At 52.5% G+C, this 18403-nt stretch overlaps 2 protein-coding genes and 1 non-coding gene across 3 annotated transcripts in view; 2 read left to right on the top strand and 1 right to left on the bottom strand.

The window, feature by feature from the left end:
* Positions 1 to 1061: 1061 nt before the first annotated feature.
* Positions 1062 to 6647, top strand: CIDEB (cell death-inducing DFFA-like effector b; the record flags this gene model as incomplete). The annotated part of the gene is made up of 3 exons (XM_015420031.1): positions 1062 to 1211; positions 3124 to 3314; positions 6509 to 6647. Coding segments are annotated over 3 exons (480 nt in total), but the record flags the coding sequence as incomplete, so codon positions are not given.
* A 1372-nt stretch (positions 6648 to 8019) lies between these two features.
* NOP9 (NOP9 nucleolar protein) overlaps positions 8020 to 18403 on the bottom strand; it is a gene marked incomplete at its 5' end in the record, with an annotated part of 15393 nt that continues 5009 nt past the window's right edge. The window contains 9 exons of the mRNA XM_015420030.1: positions 8020 to 8373; positions 9860 to 9965; positions 10736 to 10966; positions 13429 to 13563; positions 13653 to 13793; positions 14661 to 14715; positions 15869 to 16010; positions 16329 to 16345; positions 16427 to 16568. Of these exons, the coding sequence (XP_015275516.1) occupies positions 8216 to 8373; positions 9860 to 9965; positions 10736 to 10966; positions 13429 to 13563; positions 13653 to 13793; positions 14661 to 14715; positions 15869 to 16010; positions 16329 to 16345; positions 16427 to 16568 (1127 nt within the window). The remainder of the gene's footprint in view (positions 8374 to 9859; positions 9966 to 10735; positions 10967 to 13428; positions 13564 to 13652; positions 13794 to 14660; positions 14716 to 15868; positions 16011 to 16328; positions 16346 to 16426; positions 16569 to 18403) is intronic.
* On the top strand, positions 13938 to 14009 carry TRNAA-GGC. Its single transcript has one exon. It is a non-coding gene; the product is annotated as a tRNA-Ala (tRNA).

Here is an 18403-nt window from a genome sequence, read left to right as displayed (position 1 = left end):
TTCGGACAACATTTCTTGTCACTTGGCCCTTCTTCCAAAACCAAAAATATGCAAAACAGTAACACAAGGGGGGACACACAGGAAATTGCAGGGGTCATCTCATTTCTCCCTCCTCCACTACTTTCTTTTTCCCTTTCCTAAACGCTCTCATAGCTTTTCCCCTAGCAATGGCTACAGAAAGCATTTCTTTCTTAAAGCAACAGATGCTGCTACTATTATTTTGGAGGGTTAACCACCCCCCTCCGGTGTATTTTGTAAGATTTCAGATTTTTCGGCAAACCTATGGCTTTTCTCAGGCTCGGAGAACGATCCGTCTTGCCTGTTGATGGCCCCCGTGTCCAGATATAACTATCCACAGATCTGGCCATGGTGAGGATTAGATATACTGATGCCTGAATAATTTGTTGGTTTAATAGGACATCGTTTTCTGCTGCTTTTATTGACCTTTTGTGCTGTTTTAATTGTATTTTTGGCCTGTGGTTAAAGTGGGGAATACAGATTATAAGCAGTATAATGCCTTTTCCTGTTGTACCCCATTACCTGTTCCATCCTCAAGGGCAGTGCAGTTGTCTTCAGTAAGGAACTGGTATCTTGTGGTTACTGCCCATTATTTGTGGCACAGCCTTGCACCCTCTTCATTATCAGGGCCGGTGCTACCATTAGGCCCAACCAGGCGACCGCCTAGAGTGCAGACCTCAGATAGGCACAGAACTGATAATCAGCATTAGGGTGTGAAATCTGAGTCCCGAGCATAAGACTGCACCCTCCAACACAAGCGAAAAATGCCTCGCCTCTATTATTAGCCTTTTGAAGAGCTCTAAGGGGTGGGACGTAGCTATTTTAAATAAGTAAAAATATAGACAGGTACGAGACTTCTGGGGGCATCCAATGTGCATTGCCCGGACAGAGGATCTCAGTGTTTTGTTTTCATTCCGGAAACAAGAGAGCACTGCTCATAAACAAAACAGCTAACAGCAGCATCTTTAGCACGGGAGTCTCCGCTTGCCAGTTGTCCCTTAGCATGGAAGCCTCAGCCTGCCTGTCGTTTTCTCCCTGCTCAGGCCACAGAGACGTTGATGCTCTACGGGGTGGTTTCTTTGGTGCTGGAGGAAGACGGCACAGCGGTGGAGAGTGAGGAGTTCTTTCAAGTTCTGGACGACAACACAGCCCTCATGGTGCTGGGGAAAGATCAGAAGTGGAGTCCTGGGAAGGTGAGCGGGGGAAGCGGGTCAGAAGAGAGCAGTGGTGGTGGTGGTTCTTAATGGATGGACAATCAGGTGTCGGGATAAAAGGGAGATCAACAGACCTCATGAGCTCACCTGCACACCTATCGCCTTTTTATTGCATCCTCACTACATAGTTTGCCCTTCCCCCATTTTACCTTCGTAACAATACTCTGGGGCAGATTAGGTTGAGAGAGACTCTGCTTCACTCTTGGTCAACCAAGGATCTGTTGGAAAAACAGGCAAAACTACTTAGATATTCAGAGTTTGCAATGGATCTCTGCTTCACTGGAGAGGAGGCATTTCTTTCTGTGTAAAAATCTTTATTTCTAAAGGGAAGGGTTCACAGGGGAATCTACAAAATAACAAAGACTAAGGCTACATTTCTACAGAGCTACAAACAGACCGATCATACGGTCTCTCAACAACAACTGTGATGGAGATCCTCCTCCTTCTTGACCCCTAGAAGGAAATCACCTGAACACATTAACCAATTATTGTGAATAAACAGACTTAGATTTCCCGGGCTTTCTTCCCATTGGCTCTGAGCCAAGTTTCCCTTCCAGGTCAGTCTAAACAATTGCACACAAGGTAAAGCAGACTGACTCTATAATGACTGAATTAGACCTTGCAACACACACACATTTCCCACAGGATCTTCCTGTCTGAAATAAGATTTTATCTTATTTCATGAGTTGTGTGACCCACCAGCCCTAATAGCCCAGACTAGCTAGATTTTATGAAGCTAAACAAGGTCAGTACGTGGATGGGAAACCACCGAAGACGGGGGTCGCTATGCAGAGGAAGACAACGGCCAACCACCTCTGCTCATCTCTTCCCTTGAAACCTCCACGTGCTGGAACTTCACGGGGTCACCATCAACGTTCCCTCTAAGCTGAGTTAGTGTGAGCCAGGTCACAGCTTTTTAGCCTCTGGCGCACACATTTTTGTCTCCGTTCAGGAAGGATGGGGTTCCAGAGCAAGCTAATTTATGCAGTACCCAAACTGCTTGCTCACAGCTTTAATGCCAGTAGCCCACAAAGTAGAATTTCTGCTCACAGAACTCCACAGCTTAGAGGGAGCCTTGGTCACCATGAATCAGTCGTGACTCGACGACACAGTTGTGGTGCTAACTGTTTGAGATTAGGATTGCGAGTCCAAGGAAGAAACAAATCTAATTTTCATGAAGAGTCATGGAAACAAACGCTGAGTCAGACTGATGGATTAAAAAGATGCACCCAGTGTGTTAAAAGCGTGTTTTTTATTCGATGCGTTTCCAAACACTGCAGGAGGCCAGCACGGTTTTAGAAGCAGCATTCCTCCTCCTCTCTCCTTGTGACCAAGGAAAGGCCTCTTCCAGGGTTGTGCCAACCGTAATCTGCAACCCATACTGGCTCCTCGTTCGCCACTGGTGCTTTGTGGCGTCCAGGGCTATTTTTGGGCAGGAACGAACAGGAATGGAGTTCCGGCTGGCTTCCAAGTTGGCCACGCCCAGCAGGAACTCATTAGCATAATAGGCCACACCCAACAGCAGAAGCTCATTAGGACTGGCTACATTAGGGGTGTGTGGCCTAACATGCAAAGGAGTTCCTGCTACAAAAAAAGCCCGGGGTTTGGACAACAAACAAGGTAAACAGAATAAAAAACAAAAGGTGGGTGTGGTTGGATGAGCACACTTCTGGTAACATGGGGGTGTGGCCTAATAGGCCAATGAGCTGTGCTGTCAGGGGTGTGGCCTAATACACTAATGAGGTTCTGCTTTGGGTGGGGCCTATTATGCTAATGAGTTCCTGCTGGGCTTTTTCTACCAAAAAAAAGCCCTGGTGGCGTCACAGTAACAAACAGCGGCGATAATTTAGTCTGAGCCGTACAACAAATATTCTTTCTCTTTCCACTCTAGGGTGGCGGCCGTTCATACGCGCTAAGCCGAGAGAAGCCCCGAAACAGCCGGGACATCGCCCGCATCACTTTCGACATCTACAAGCTCAACCCCCGCGACCTCTTCGGCAGCCTCAACGTCTCCGCAACCTTCTACGGGCTCTACTCCATGAGCTGTGACTTCAAGTGCCTGGGGCCCAAGAAAGTGCTCAGGTGAGTACTGTGTATGGTTCTGGTCACCACACCTCAAAACAGGATATTACAGCACTGGGAAAAGTGCAGAAAAGGGCAACTAGAATGAGAAAAGGGTTGGAACACTTTCCCCATGAAGAAAGCTTAAAGCTCTTGGGGCTCTTTAGCTTGGAGAAACGACGGCTGAGGGGTGACATGATCGAGGTTTACAAGATTATGCCTGGGATAGAGCAGGTAAAGAAAGAGGTACTTTTCTCATAATACAAGAACTCCTGGGCACTCAATGAAATTGCTGGGCAGTTGGGCTAGAACGGATAAAAGGAAGTACTTCTTCACCCAAAGAGTGATTAACACATGGAATTCACGGTCACAGGAGGTGGTGGCGGCTACAAGCATGGACGGCTTCAAGAGGGAATTAGATAAGCATATGGAACAGAAGTCCATCAGTAGCTATGAGCCACAAGGTATAGGTAGGAACTCTCAGGCTGGGGCAAGTGATGCTCTGTCTTCTTGGTGCTTGGGGGGGGCAACAGTGGGAGGGCTCCTAGTGTCCTGGCCCCACTGCTGGACCTCCTGATGGCCCCTGGTATTTTTGGCCACTGCGTGACAGAGTGTTGGACTGGAGGGACCATTGGCCTGCTCCAACGTTGGCTTTATGTTCTTATGTAAGGATGCTGTTGCAGCCATCTAGCTGGGCAGGGTTCCCGCTGAGTCAGTGTGAGCTAGCTCACAGTTTTTTAGCCTCCAGCTCACCCTTTTATGCAGCAGCCAAATCACCTGCTCACAACTTTCATGCCAGGAGCTCACAAAGTAGCATCTTTGCTCACAGGACTCCCCAGCTCAGAGGGAGCATTGCTGGTCGGCCACTCTGTGATCAAAATGCTGGACCAGAAACGCAGCATAACGCAGGTTACGCTGGAGAGGTGTGACTGGCCCGTGAGCACCCGGTGAGCTTCGGGGCAGAGCAGAGATTAGAACCCGCACTCCCCACCCCCGGCCCAGCCCCCCAATCCGTACATCACGCAGACAATGCTCCCTCTAAGCTGTGGAGTCTTATGAGCAAAAATCCTACTTTGTGAGCGACTGGCATTCAAGTTGTGAGCCAGCGGTTTGGCGACTGCATCAATTAATTTACTCTGGAGCAGTGTTCCCTCTAAGCTGAGTTAGTGTGAGCTAGCTCACAGGTTTTTAGCCTCTAACTCACACATTTTTGTCTTAGCACAGGAAGGATGGCTCCAGAGCAAATTAATTGATGCAGCAGCCTGGACCTCCTGATGGCACCTGGTATTTCTGGCCACTGTGTGACACAGAGTGTTGGACTAGATGGGCCTTTGGCCTGATCCAACATTGGCGTCTCTTATGTTCTTATGTAACCCCAGTCTGTGCCATACAGCAAATATTCTTTCTCTTTCCACTCCAGGGTGGCGGCCGCTCATACGCGCTAAGCCGAGAGAAGCCCCGAAACAGCCGGGACATCGCCCGCATCACTTTCGACATCTACAAGCTCAACCCCCGCGACCTCTTCGGCAGCCTCAACGTCTCCGCAACCTTCTACGGGCTCTACTCCATGAGCTGTGACTTCAAGTGCCTGGGGCCCAAGAAAGTGCTCAGGTGAGTACTGTGTATGGTTCTGGTCACCACACCTCAAAACAGGATATTACAGCACTGGGAAAAGTGCAGAAAAGGGCAACTAGAATGAGAAAAGGGTTGGAACACTTTCCCCATGAAGAAAGCTTAAAGCTCTTGGGGCTCTTTAGCTTGGAGAAACGACGGCTGAGGGGTGACATGATCGAGGTTTACAAGATTATGCCTGGGATAGAGCAGGTAAAGAAAGAGGTACTTTTCTCATAATACAAGAACTCCTGGGCACTCAATGAAATTGCTGGGCAGTTGGGCTAGAACGGATAAAAGGAAGTACTTCTTCACCCAAAGAGTGATTAACACATGGAATTCACGGTCACAGGAGGTGGTGGCGGCTACAAGCATGGACGGCTTCAAGAGGGAATTAGATAAGCATATGGAACAGAAGTCCATCAGTAGCTATGAGCCACAAGGTATAGGTAGGAACTCTCAGGCTGGGGCAAGTGATGCTCTGTCTTCTTGGTGCTTGGGGGGGGCAACAGTGGGAGGGCTCCTAGTGTCCTGGCCCCACTGCTGGACCTCCTGATGGCCCCTGGTATTTTTGGCCACTGCGTGACAGAGTGTTGGACTGGAGGGACCATTGGCCTGCTCCAACGTTGGCTTTATGTTCTTATGTAAGGATGCTGTTGCAGCCATCTAGCTGGGCAGGGTTCCCGCTGAGTCAGTGTGAGCTAGCTCACAGTTTTTTAGCCTCCAGCTCACCCTTTTATGCAGCAGCCAAATCACCTGCTCACAACTTTCATGCCAGGAGCTCACAAAGTAGCATCTTTGCTCACAGGACTCCCCAGCTCAGAGGGAGCATTGCTGGTCGGCCACTCTGTGATCAAAATGCTGGACCAGAAACGCAGCATAACGCAGGTTACGCTGGAGAGGTGTGACTGGCCCGTGAGCACCCGGTGAGCTTCGGGGCAGAGCAGAGATTAGAACCCGCACTCCCCACCCTCGGCCCAGCCCCCCAATCCATACATCACGCAGGCAATGCTCCTCTAAGCTGTGGAGTCTTATGAGCAAAAATCCTACTTTGTGAGCGACTGGCATTCAAGTTGTGAGCCAGCGGTTTGGCGACTGCATCAATTAATTTACTCTGGAGCAGTGTTCCCTCTAAGCTGAGTTAGTGTGAGCTAGCTCACAGGTTTTTAGCCTCTAACTCACACATTTTTGTCTTAGCACAGGAAGGATGGCTCCAGAGCAAACTGATTTCTGCAGTAGCCAAATGGCTCGCTCACAGCTTTCATGCCAGCAGCTCACAAAGTAGAATTTTGGCTCACAAGACTCCACAGAGGGAACATTGCTCTGGAGCCCCCTCCTTCCTGAGCTAGCTCACACTGACTCAGCTTGGAGGGAACCCTGCCCACAGGTGCCTCCTCCCCACCGCCTGGTGGTGGAAAGTGGGGTCGAGTCGTAGCCAATGGACGGCAGGTCCTTGTGGGGGTTTTTCAAGGTGAACAGAGGTGGTCCGCCGTTGCCTGCTTCTCTGCATAGCAGCCCTGGGCTTCCTTTGAGGTCTCAGGTCAGTACTTGCGTGCCTCTTCATTTACAGCTGTTCCTCTTTGTCTCCCCCCCACACACACAAGAGAGGTGCTGAGAGTGGTCTCCGGCGTCATGCAAGGGATCGGGCACATCCTCTTGGGCGCGTCTCACTACATCCGTCGCCTCCTGGAGGGCGGTGAAAACTGGAACTCCCACGGCCGGCTGCGGGCCTACGAGGACTGAGCTCTGCCCCCACCACCACCACCCAGCGCTTCCTGTCCGGAGACACCAGGGCAGAATTCCCTCCCGGCGACCCCACCCCAGCGATCACAGGCCTGCGATTTCGACGGGGAGGAGGATCAGAAAGGAATAGGGTTGGCACTGTAAAAAGAAAATGGTTTACAAAATGATTTGTATAGGTGGATAGAGACTGCCGAGGACTGAGCTCTGCCCCCACCACCACCACCCAGCGCTTCCTGTCCGGAGACACCAGGGCAGAATTTCCTCACGGCGACCCCACCCAAAAAATCACAGGCCTGCGATTTCGACGGATCGGAAAGGAATAGGATTGGCACTGTAAAAAGAAAATGGTTTAAAAATGATTTGTATAGGTGGATAGAGACTGCGGGGTCGGCGCTACTGTGTGTGTGTGTGTGTTTGCTGTACGCAGGACCTGACCAGTGTTCCCTCTAAGCTGAGTTAGCGTGAGCTAGCTCACAGTTTTTTAGCCTCCAGCTCACAGGTTTTTGTCTTAGCTCAGGAAGGGATGGCTCCAGAGCAAACTGATTCATGCAGTAGCCAAAACTCTCACTCACAACTTTAATGCCAGGAGCTCACAAAGTAGAATTTTTGCTCACGGGACTCCACAGCTTAGAGGGAACATTGGACCCGACTCTGTAATTTTCGCCTTGCTGAATGTGTCCTGTTAATTTATGCTTCGCTTCAGTCCTGTTCCTGTAGATTTCTGGTTGGTTCCAGACTTCCACAACTCTTATCCTGTTTCACTGTTTTCTGAAGGTCCCATCCTGTCGATTGCATAATCCACCTTGAGTCCCAGAGAGAATAATATATATATACAAAAATATAAATAACAACAAAAATAATAACCTTGAACTCTTTGTTGATTTTCTGTTGTGGGCCGACAGGGGGAGCCCAAGATTTTGCCATGGAACCTGAGTAAGGGTGACCCCTGCTGGTTTGGAACGTGTAATGCTCCACAGGATCGATAAAGAGGCAGTCTTCTATGGAGTCAGAGCACTGGCTCCTCTGGGCCAATAGCGCCTGCTCCAATGGTCAGGAGCTTTTTGACTCGTGCCCCGCTCACAACTTTAATGCCAGGAGCTCACCAAGTAGAAGTTTTGCTCACAAGACTCCACAGCTTAGAGGGAGCATTGTTCACAGGGTGTCTGTTGTGGGGAGGTGAAGGGAAAGGAGTTTGTTTAGCCACTCTGAGACTCCTTCAGGTAGTGAAGGGCGGGGTATAAATCCAATCTCTTCTTCTTCTTCTAAACTGGCTCCCACAGCCCACCCACACCATTTAATTGAGGGACACCGTTCTACTAAAGGAGGTTTCGCAGTCACACAAAGTTAAAGAAAATAATTATTGTGTGTGGGGGGAGGGAATTCCATTAGGGAGTAGACAAGCAAATACAAGGATGCCTCTAGCACCCCCTGGTGGCCAAGTCCTCCAAAGTCTTTGCCGTGAGGAGATGCAAGGAACACAATCCTGTAGCACCTCCTGGGGGAGAGCCCTCCATTGCCAAAGGCAACCCGCTACAGTCTTCCAGCCGAGAGGGCCCGCCCCGTCCAAGTCAGTCCTCCAAGATCTCGGCAAAAAGCTCCCTCCGCTTCTTCTCTGCCTCCTGGAGCCGGTCCCAGTCCCGGCGGCGTTTGAGGAAGTGCGTCAGGGCAAAATTGCGGACCAGGTGGTGGCCAAAGGGGTCGTTCCGCAGCTTCTGTTCGTGCTCCACTGCAAGAGGAAGAGAGGGAGGGAGAGAGAGAGGTGCATTGTGGGAACCAGGGCTTTTTTTGTAGAAAAAGCCCAGCATGAACTCATTAGCATAACAGGCCACACCCAACAGCAGAAACTCATTAGCATATTAGGCCACACCCCTGACAGCACAGCTCATTGGCATATTAGGCCACTCCTCCATGTTACCAGACGTGTGCTCATCCAGCCACACCCACCTTTTGCTTCTTATTCTGTTTACCTTGTTTGTTGTCAAAACCCAGGGCCTTTTTTTTGTAGCAGGGACTCCTTTGCATGTTAGGCCACACACCCCTAATGTAGCCAGTCGTAATGAGTTTCTGCTGTTGGGTGTGGCACATTATGCTAATCAGTTCCTGCTGGGTTTGGCCAACTTGGGAGCCAGCCAGAACTCCGTTCCTGTGCGTTCCTGCCCAAAAATAGTCCTGGTGGGAACCAACGACAAGCCCTGCTCAGGGTGGCGGTGATGCAGACTCCCACTAGCAGGGCTGGGAGTGTCCCTGGATGCCACACGGAGTAGAGAGCACGGGGCCAGACGGACCGGTGATCGGGCCCAGGAGGAGAGGGCAGCTTCCTTTGTTCCTGAAAGGGCAGGGTGGCTCAGTGCTAGAGCCTCTGCTTGACATGCAGAAGGTCCCAGGTTCAGTCCCCGGCATCTCCAGTTAAAAAGGACCAGGTGATGTGAATTACCTCTAACTTGAGACCATGGAGAGCCGCTGCCAGTCTATGAGTAGACAATGCTGACCTTGGTATGCTGACCTTGGTGGACCAGTGGTCTGATTCAGTAGAAGGCCGCTTCACGAGGGAGCAGGGCGCTTGGCTTGGCTCTGTGCCTTGACGCCCAGCCACGGCACAGAAAGACACCCCCCACCCCAAGAAGAAGTATCCATGGGCAACTAGGAGGCAGGCTTAGAAAGCGTTTTGGAATGACTTGCAAGGCAGATCTCAGAGCCAGGATGAACTTCCCATTTAAGCCAGCAGGGGGTGCTCAAACATGTGGCACTCACTCTGCACAAACGCTCTGAATTAACCGCAGAATTAGAATCATAGAGTTGGAAAGGGACCTAGGGTCATCTAGCCCAACCCCCTGCACAACGCAGCAAATTCACAAATACCTCCCCCCACACACACCCACAGTGACCCCTGCTCCATGCCCAGAAGAGGGCAAAAAAACCTTCAGGATCCCCGGCCAAACTGGCCTGGAGAAAAATTGCTTCCTGGCCCCCAAAGTGGCGATCAGCATTTCCCTGGGCGTGTCAGAAAAGGGCCACGAGAACTAAGCACTGAGGCAGCCCTTCCTGTCCTCCCTCTCGTGATCTACCTGAGTTCACAGAATCAGCACTACTGTCAGATGGCCACCTAGCCTCTGCTTGAAAACCTCCAAAGAAGGAGAGCCCACCACCTCCTGAGAATTCACCCAGCACTCCTGCAGAACTGCCTCCCTGGCGGAAGGCAGAGGCGACCTTACCCAGTTCCTGGGCCATCTCTCGCTTGGCCGGCAGCGTGGCCCGGCTCCAGATGGCATCCAAGACACGGCTCCCGTGCTTGCTGCAGGCCAGAGATACGTAGTGGCCCTGGGGATAAAAGAAGAGAAAGGGGGATCAAGAGCGGTGCTCCCTCTAAGCTGAGTGAGTGTGAGCTGGCTCACAGTTGTTTAGCCTCTGGCTCACACATGTTTGCCTTCGCTCAGGAAGGGATGGCTCCAGAGCAAACTCATTGATGCAGCAGCCAAATCGCTCGCTCTCAGCTTTAATGCCAGTGGCTCACAAAGTCGAATGTGTGCTCACAAGACTCCACGGCTTAGCGGGAGCAGTGATCAAGAGGCGCGGTCCCACAGGGTCTCCTTCTCATTCTGTTGCACGTAACGACAGTGAAATGCAGAGGGCGGTGCGGAGAAATAACGCCCCTGCTCTCCCGAGCCAAGGAAAAGACAAAAGCACCCCCTTCCCCAGCTTCTGAGCTCGCTCGCACACTTTCAAGAGCCTTGTCTCCAAACTGGCATAGAACACCCACAGCCCTGGGTAGGAGATAACTCCCCCGATGCGGCAATGTGCGTCCGCAACTCCTTCCAGACACGGGACAGTTTTGCTTGAAACATGTCCATGCCACCTTTCCACCGATCAGGGTGGCACACTTTAAGACATCTGGACAATTAAAACCAATGTTTCACATAGAAAAGCAATTATTTGTTGAAAATATTATTTACATTTATTTTCAAAATGATTTAAAATATTTTTACGCCACACAAAACCTGTCCTCTTCCTTGCTGCGGCACGCTGGACGCGAGTTCTGCCCCATCCTGCGAAACCGTGCGTCATTTCGGCCTCGGTGCCATGACCCTTACCTTAAGCAGGCGCAGAACCTTGCGCCTCTGCTTCTCGGGCACGGAGGGGCTGGCCAGGAGGGCGTCGAAGACGTGGCTGCCCGCCGGGTCGCAGGCCAGGGTGACCAGATCCTGGGGGGGCGTGGCGGCCAGGCTGTGCAGCACGACGGAGGGGTCGGCAAAATGCAAGCAGTGCTGGAGCATCAAGGAGCCGTGGTAGGAGACGGAGCTCAGGCGAGGGGAAGGGTCAGCCTGGGGGGGTGGGGGAGAAAGACCCTCAGACGGGAGGAGGCACAGCGGCCGAGAGCAAACCCTTCCCTCTGTCTTCCCCCTCGGTCTTCCACCTGTAGGTCAAACCAAACCAAATCCCTGCCTGTGGGCGTGTTTCCCAAAGGGGTTTACGGAAGACAACTGAGGGATCTCTGCTTTGTTTTAAACTTAAGTCGCTAGTCCTCATGGAAGGAGTGAAAGTCTGAGGGGCGTGCAGACCCATAGCTACGGTGGGGCTTGGCCCCCTTTCTCAAAGGCACAGCCCCACGAGAATTTCTCCTGTAAATGCTTTCCAAAATCGTCTAAAAAACATTTTTTAAAAAGGCGTGCACTCCCTTGAAGCAGAGTGGGGTGCTGTCGTTGACTCATTCCCATGCTGAGCAAAGGGGTTGGAGTAGGTGACCTCTAGGATCCCTTCTAAGTCCATGTCAAGAAACTGGTCTCCTTTAAGAGAGTTCTTCTGCCGAAGTGTGAGCTTTCTTGACTCTAGAAGTCATCACCCCCACCTGCCGGCTTGTTATCAGAACTGTTGCTTAGGCTGGCAGAAGTGATTAACTGTCATCTAAAGTGGTTGACAGCTTGCAATGGAGAGATCTCTCCTGGTCACAGCTTTCTGTTGACTCAATGGCTTTTCTTCTTGCTCCACCAGGAAAAAATGTGCCCGACAAGCCACAACATCCTGGCCACGGGCCTGGGGGCGTGGCAGAGTCACAGCATAGTTGGTTTGTTCCAGGGGGGCTCCATGTGGGCCGCTCACCCTGAAGAACGTGGGTGAGGGTGCTTGAAGGCCTTGCCACCCCTCACTGAGACTTATCCAGTCACAACGGACAACCTGCTAGTCCCCTTCGCACAAACACACAGGAAGCTGCCTTATACTGAATCAGACCCCTGAAGGTCAGGACTCAGGCCGGCAGCAGCTCTCCGGGTCCTCAGGGAGAGGCCTTTCACATCGTCTCCTGCCTGGACTTTTCAACTGGAGCCGGGGACTGAACCTGGGACCCACCGCATGCAAAGGCGGAGACTCTTCCGCAGAGCTACAGTCTCTCTCCAGTTCTGGCAACCTGCTCAGGTAGGAAGGACGGAGGCAGCATGGCTATGCAGAAACACACGCTGAGAAGAGAGCCACCAGTTTCAGCAGAAGGTTAAACCGGGGAGGGACGGGGGACGGATGACATGATCCAGCTGAAGTACAGTCCAATGTCAACCGGATCATACCCCACGTGCATGCCCCTGGACTCCCCACGCGTGAACAGCGCCTGACCTGACCCACCCTTTAATTAGGAAGGGTCCATAGCTCAGTGGTACAGCAACTGCCGGGCATGCAAAAGGTAGAAGGAGGACGAGGAGAGTTTGGATTTATATCCCGCCCTTCACTCGGACTCTCAGAGTGGCTTACAAAGTCCTTCCCATCCCCACAACAGACACTCTGTGAGGTCGGTGGGGCTGAGAGACACAGCTTAGAGGGAACATTGCTCCTGACCCACCCTTTAATTAGGAAGGGTCCATAGCTCAGTGGTACAGCAACTGCCTGGCATGCAAAAGCTAGAAGGAGGAGGAGGAGGAGGAGAGATTGGATTTATATCCCGCCCTTCACTCGGACTCTCAGAGTGGCTTACAAAGTCCTTCCCCTCCCCACAACAGACACCCTGTGAGGGAGGTGGGGCTGAGAGAGCTCTTTCCAGAACCGCCCTTTCAAGGACAGCTCTTGTCAGAACTACGGCTTGCCCAAGGTCATCCAGCAGGTGCAAGTGGAGGAGTGGGGAATCAAACCCGGTTCTCCCAGATTAGAGTCCGCGCACTTCACCACGACACCAAACTGGTCCCAAGTTCAGTCCCAAAGTTAGAATGATCGGGCAGGAAGTGATGGGGAAGACCACCGCCTAAAACCCTGCAGAGAGCCACTGCCAGTCTGAGTAGACAATACTGACCTTTACGGACCAAGGGTAAGTTTGACGAGGGGCTGTGGCTCAGTGCTGGACCATCTGCTTGGCATGCAGAAGGTCCCAGGTTCAGTCCCCGGCATCTCCAGTTCAAAGGACCAGGGCAGAGATTATGTGGGAGACCTCTGCCTGAGACCCTGGAGAGAGCGCTGCTGCCAGTCTGAGTAGACAATACTGACCATGATGGACCAAGGGTAAGTTTGTGGCTCAGTGGTAGATCCTCTGCTTGGCACGCAGAAGGTCCCAGGTTCAGTCCCCAACATCTCCAGTTCAAAGGACCGGGCAGGAGGTGATGGGAAAGACCTCTCTCTGCCTGAGACCCTGGAGAGCGGCTGCCAGTCTGAGTAGACAAGACTGACCTTGATGGACCCATGGTCTGATTCGGTACACTGCAGCTTCCTGTGTGCCCTTCCATCGCCTCCCTACTTCTTCGTTGCCTTCCTTTGTCCTCTGACTTCCAGCCCCCCCCCCTTCCCCAGGGTTGTCGCTGCCCCGAGAGCCTACCTGGTCCTGTGACACCGTCTCTTCCTCCTCCTCCTCCTCCTCCTCTTCACCGTAATACACCTCGTGAGCCAGCAGAGAGGCAAAGAGGGGGGCGCACGCCAGCTGGCGGGACGGGGGCTCCCAGCAGTGGAAAGCCTGGGGGGGGGGCAGAGAGACCAGACTGAGCCGCCAGGTGCAAGAGTTACAGACGCGGGGCAGGGGGAGAGGAGCAGAGGAACTCTCACCTCCATGAGTCCCTGCAGCACCTCCTGCTGGTGAGCCCCCTGCTTCCGGCAGGCCCCCAGGAGGGCCGTGACCACCCCCAGGTGCTCCAGAGCCAAGATTTCTTCCAGGCCGGGGCTCAGCTCTTCAAAGAGTTTTCCTAGCTGGGGAGGAGAGAAAGGTTAGGGTAGAGCTTCTGCTTGGCATGCAGAAGGCCCCAGGTTCGATCCCCGGCACCTCCAGTTAAAAGGACCAGGCAGGAGGGGATGTGAAAGACCTCCACCTGAGACCCTGGAGAGCCATGAAGTGGGGCTGTAGCTCAGTGGTAGAGCATCTGCTTGGCATGCAGAAGGTCCCAGGTTCAACCCCTGGCATCTCCAGTTAAAAGGTCCAGGCAGGAGGTGATTTGAAAGACCTCCATCTAAGACCTTGGAAAGCCATGAAGTGGGGCTGTAGCTCAGTGGTAGAGCATCTGCTTGGCATGCAGAAGGCCCCAGTTTCAATCCCCAGCATCTCCAGTTAAAAGGACCAGGCAGGAGGGGATGGAAAAGACCTCCACCTGAGACCCTGGAGAGCCATGAAGTGGGGCTGTAGCTCAGTGGTAGAGCGTCTGCCTGGCATGCAGAAGGTCCCAGGTTCAGTCCCTGGCACCTCCCTCCAGTTAAAAGGACCAGGCAGGAGGTGATGTGAAGGACCTCTTCCTGAGACCCCCAAAGAGCCACGGCCAGTCTGAGTAGACAAAACTGACCTTGACGGCCCCAGGGCCTGAGGCAGCTGAAGGCAGCTTCATGCGTGTGGGTTCGCCTGAAGTCTCCCCACCTCCTTAACGCAATACTTATGGGCTTAAGGGCAACCTGTCAATCTGCACATCACGGCCCTGACATGGACACCCCTTTAAATGGCTCCGCCTGGCAGGTATCAGCCCCACTGCCCGAGGTCGACAGGAAAGGCTTGCAGCAGGGAAGGGGGAGGAGCAGATGAACCACTTCCTGGGGCCACGAGACAAATGCCCCAAGAGCTCTCAGACTCACCAGCTTGCGGGGGGCGGCCTGGATGAGCCGCTGCAGAGTGAAGTTGCAGTCTGCTCTGGAGCCCTCCTTCCTGAGCTAAGGCAAAAATGTGTGAGCTGGAGACTAAAAAACTGTGAGCTAGCTCACACTAACTCAGCATAGAAGGAACACTGCTTATGGGCTTAAGGGCAACCTGTCAAACCTGACACCCCTTTAAATGGCTCCGCCTGGCAGGTATCAGCCCCACTGCCCGAGGTCAACAGGAATGGCTTGCAGCAGGAAAGGGGGAAGGAGCAGATGAACCACTTCCTGGGCCCTGCAGCCCGACTCCGGGGAGAGGCCACGAGACAAACACCCCGAGAGCTCTCAGACTCACCAGCTTGCGGGGGGCGGCCTGGATGAGCCGCTGCAGAGAGGAGGAGGAGGAGGAAGAGTTGGATTTATAACCTGCCCTTCATTTGGAGTCTCGGAGTGGCTTACAATCTCCTTCCATTCCTCTCCCCACAACACACACCCTGTTAGGTAGGTGGGGCTGAGACAGCTCTGAGAGAACTGGGACTGACCCAAGGTCACCCAGCTGGCTTCATGTAGAGGAGTGGGGAACCAAACCCGGTTCTCCAGATTAGAGTCCACCGCTCTTAACCACGACACCAAACTGGCTCTGGAGCCAATCAAAAGTCAACTGCCAATCAGGGGAGGAGTAGCTGGTGTAAACCTGTGAGTCGTCACCGGTCAGCCAATCACAACTCACACCTACTCCAGCCCATGAATCCCTCACATTCTAATCCCACCCTTCCTCAGGGGGAACTGTGTGGTCCTCCCTCCTCTATTTTAGCCTCACAACAACCTTACGAGGTAGGCTATGCTCAGAGAAAGAGAGGTTCAAGGTCATTCATTGAGCTGCAAAGCAGAATGGGGATCTGACACCCCTAATATAACCCTAGAAGCCCCAGGAAGAAGCACTGGAGCCCCTGAATAATACAGCTTAAGACAAGTCCGATCTTGTAACAGACAGACAGACAGACAGACAGACAGACAGACAGACAGACAGACAGCTCCTTCCCGCTTTCCCCCCCCACCCTCTGGAGCGCAATGCAATGTGATTGGCCCTGTCCTCGGAATGAGGCGGACCAATGAAATCCAAATAACTCTTAAAAAAAAAAAAAGGAACCAACCACGGAAGCAACTCTTAAGTTACATCCACCACCCCAGCCAATCAGGCGACTTACCTTTGCCCGGCGGCCGGGTTGCGAGAGCTCAGGTAGCCAATCACTGAGCAACACAACTGGGAACAGGCTTCGGGCAACTTCCGGTGCAAGACCTCCAGCGCCACCTGGAGGCAGAGGCTGAAGAATTTGTTGGCGATGAACTCTGGGGAAGGGGAGGTTGGAGAGAGTTCAGAAAGACCCGGGAAGGGGGCTCTTCCCTCCCTCTCCCCATCTTAGAACCGCGACTCTGACAGCACATTTCAAAGACGGGTGGTTGTTGCTGTCGTGGCCTTTGCTCCCTCTAAGCTGTGGAGTCTTGTGAGCAAGAATTCTGCTTAAGACAAGTCCGATCTTGTAACAGACAGACAGACAGACAGACAGACAGACAGACAGACAGACAGACAGCTCCTTCCCGCTTTCCCCCCCCACCCTCTGGAGCGCAATGCAATGTGATTGGCCCTGTCCTCGGAATGAGGCGGACCAATGAAATCCAAATAACTCTTAAAAAAAAAAAAAAAGGAACCACACGGAAGCAACTCTTAAGTTACATCCACCACCCCAGCCAATCAGGCGACTTACCTTTGCCCGGCGGCCGGGTTGCGAGAGCTCAGGTAGCCAATCACTGAGCAACACAACTGGGAACAGGCTTCGGGCAACTTCCGGTGCAAGACCTCCAGCGCCACCTGGAGGCAGAGGCTGAAGAATTTGTTGGCGATGAACTCTGGGGAAGGGGAGGTTGGAGAGAGTTCAGAAAGACCCGGGAAGGGGGCTCTTCCCTCCCTCTCCCCATCTTAGAACCGCGACTCTGACAGCACATTTCAAAGACGGGTGGTTGTTGCTGTCGTGGCCTTTGCTCCCTCTAAGCTGTGGAGTCTTGTGAGCAAGAATTCTACTTTTGTGAGCTCCTGGAATTAAAGGGGTGAGCGAGCGGCTTGGCTGCGGCATAACTTAGTTCGCTCTGGAGTCACCTCCTTCCTGAGCCAAGACAACAATGTGTGAGTCGGAGGCTAAGAAACTGTGAGCTGGCTCACACTGACGCAGCCTAGAGGGAACACTGGCTGCGGGTGCCACTGAAATGAACACAGACACTGCTGTCTCCACTCAGAGAAGAGAGAAGAAGAAGAGATTGGATTCACTACCCAAAGGAGTCTCAGAGCGGCTTACAAACTCCTTTCCCTTCCCCTCCCCACAACAGACACCCTGTGAGGTGGGTGGGGCTGAGAGAGCTCTTGACAGAAACGGCTCTTTTTCAAGGACAGCTCTTATCAGAACTACGGCTTGCCCAAGGTCACACCAGCAGCTGCGAGTGGAGGAGGAGTGGGGAATCAAACCCGGTTCTCCCAGATGAGAGTCCGCACACTTAACCACGACACCAAACTGACAGACAAAAGCCATAAGAGCTGACAGAAGCTTTGGCCGCGAGTGGAGGAGGAGTGGGGAATCAAACCCGGTTCTCCCAGATTAGAGTCTGCACACTTAACCACGACACCAAACTGACAGACAGAAGCCAAAGTTTTGGCTGTGGGAGACCAAACAAGAAGCTCAATTTTTAGAACAGGGGTGGCCAAACTGTGGCTCGGGAGCTGCACGCGGCTCTTTCACATATATTGTGTTGCTCCTGGCAGGGCGGCTGGGGAAGCAAAGGGGAGGCAGGCCTCCCCAATCGGTCTTCCCGTCCCCAGCCAGTGTTCCTCTCCCTGAGTAGTCTTGAGGCGAGGGGGTAGCAGGGAAAGAAAGCAACTTTAAATGCCTTCTCAAAGCCCCCCTCCTTCCCACTGGCCAGCTTGAAGAAGGCAACTGTCTCTTTAAATCCCTTCTCCAAGCTAAGCCAGCCAGCGTGGGGAGCTTGGAGGATGCATTTAAAATTAAAGTTGCTTTCTTCCTACCTCTCCCTCCCTCCCTCCCCCTTCTATTTGCTTTCTTTGTTTTTCGCTCTCTCGCTTTCTTTCCACCTCTTTCTCTCTTTCCTTCCACCTCTCTCTCTCTTTCTCTCTTTTAGACAAATATCAATAGCAAATAAATATCATTGGACAAATAGATAACATTATCAATACCTGTTTTTACCGCTTTTGTTTTTATTTCTGGCAGTCTCGTTTAGTGTTAATGAAAAGCAAAGTTGCATACTTTTAAATATAAACGTGTGTGTGACATCTGTTCGTGTCTTGTTGGCTCTCAAACATCTGACGCTTATTCTACGTGGCTCTTAACGATGAGCAAGTTTGGCCGCCCCTGCTTTAGGCCTTCCTCAGCTCCACGCATGCTCACTCAGCATCCACCCGCCTCCTTCCTAAAGACAGCACGACTGCCAAGACATCCCTCATCACCAGAGACTCTTGTTCGTCAGAGAGACACCCCTCTCTGCTTCTCAACTGAGCCCACGGGGTGTCTGCTGCCTTCCCATCAAAATTCAGCCTCTCGCCTCCTACTGTTGCAGGAACCCCTCATTTCCCACTGCTCTGTTTCCCTGCAATACCACACACGCTACATGCACAATCAACGGCAGGGGGCTGGGGCCAGTGTTCCCTCTAAGTTGTGGAGTCTTTTGTGAACAGATAC

The sequence above is a fragment of the Gekko japonicus genome, unplaced genomic scaffold, assembly GCF_001447785.1.
Source record: "Gekko japonicus isolate JY-2015 unplaced genomic scaffold, Gekko_japonicus_V1.1 scaffold6751, whole genome shotgun sequence".
In the NCBI taxonomy this organism is placed as follows: Eukaryota; Metazoa; Chordata; class Lepidosauria; order Squamata; family Gekkonidae; genus Gekko; species Gekko japonicus.
Note: the sequence above shows the minus strand (reverse complement) of the source record. Positions and strands in the feature narration are given on the sequence as shown.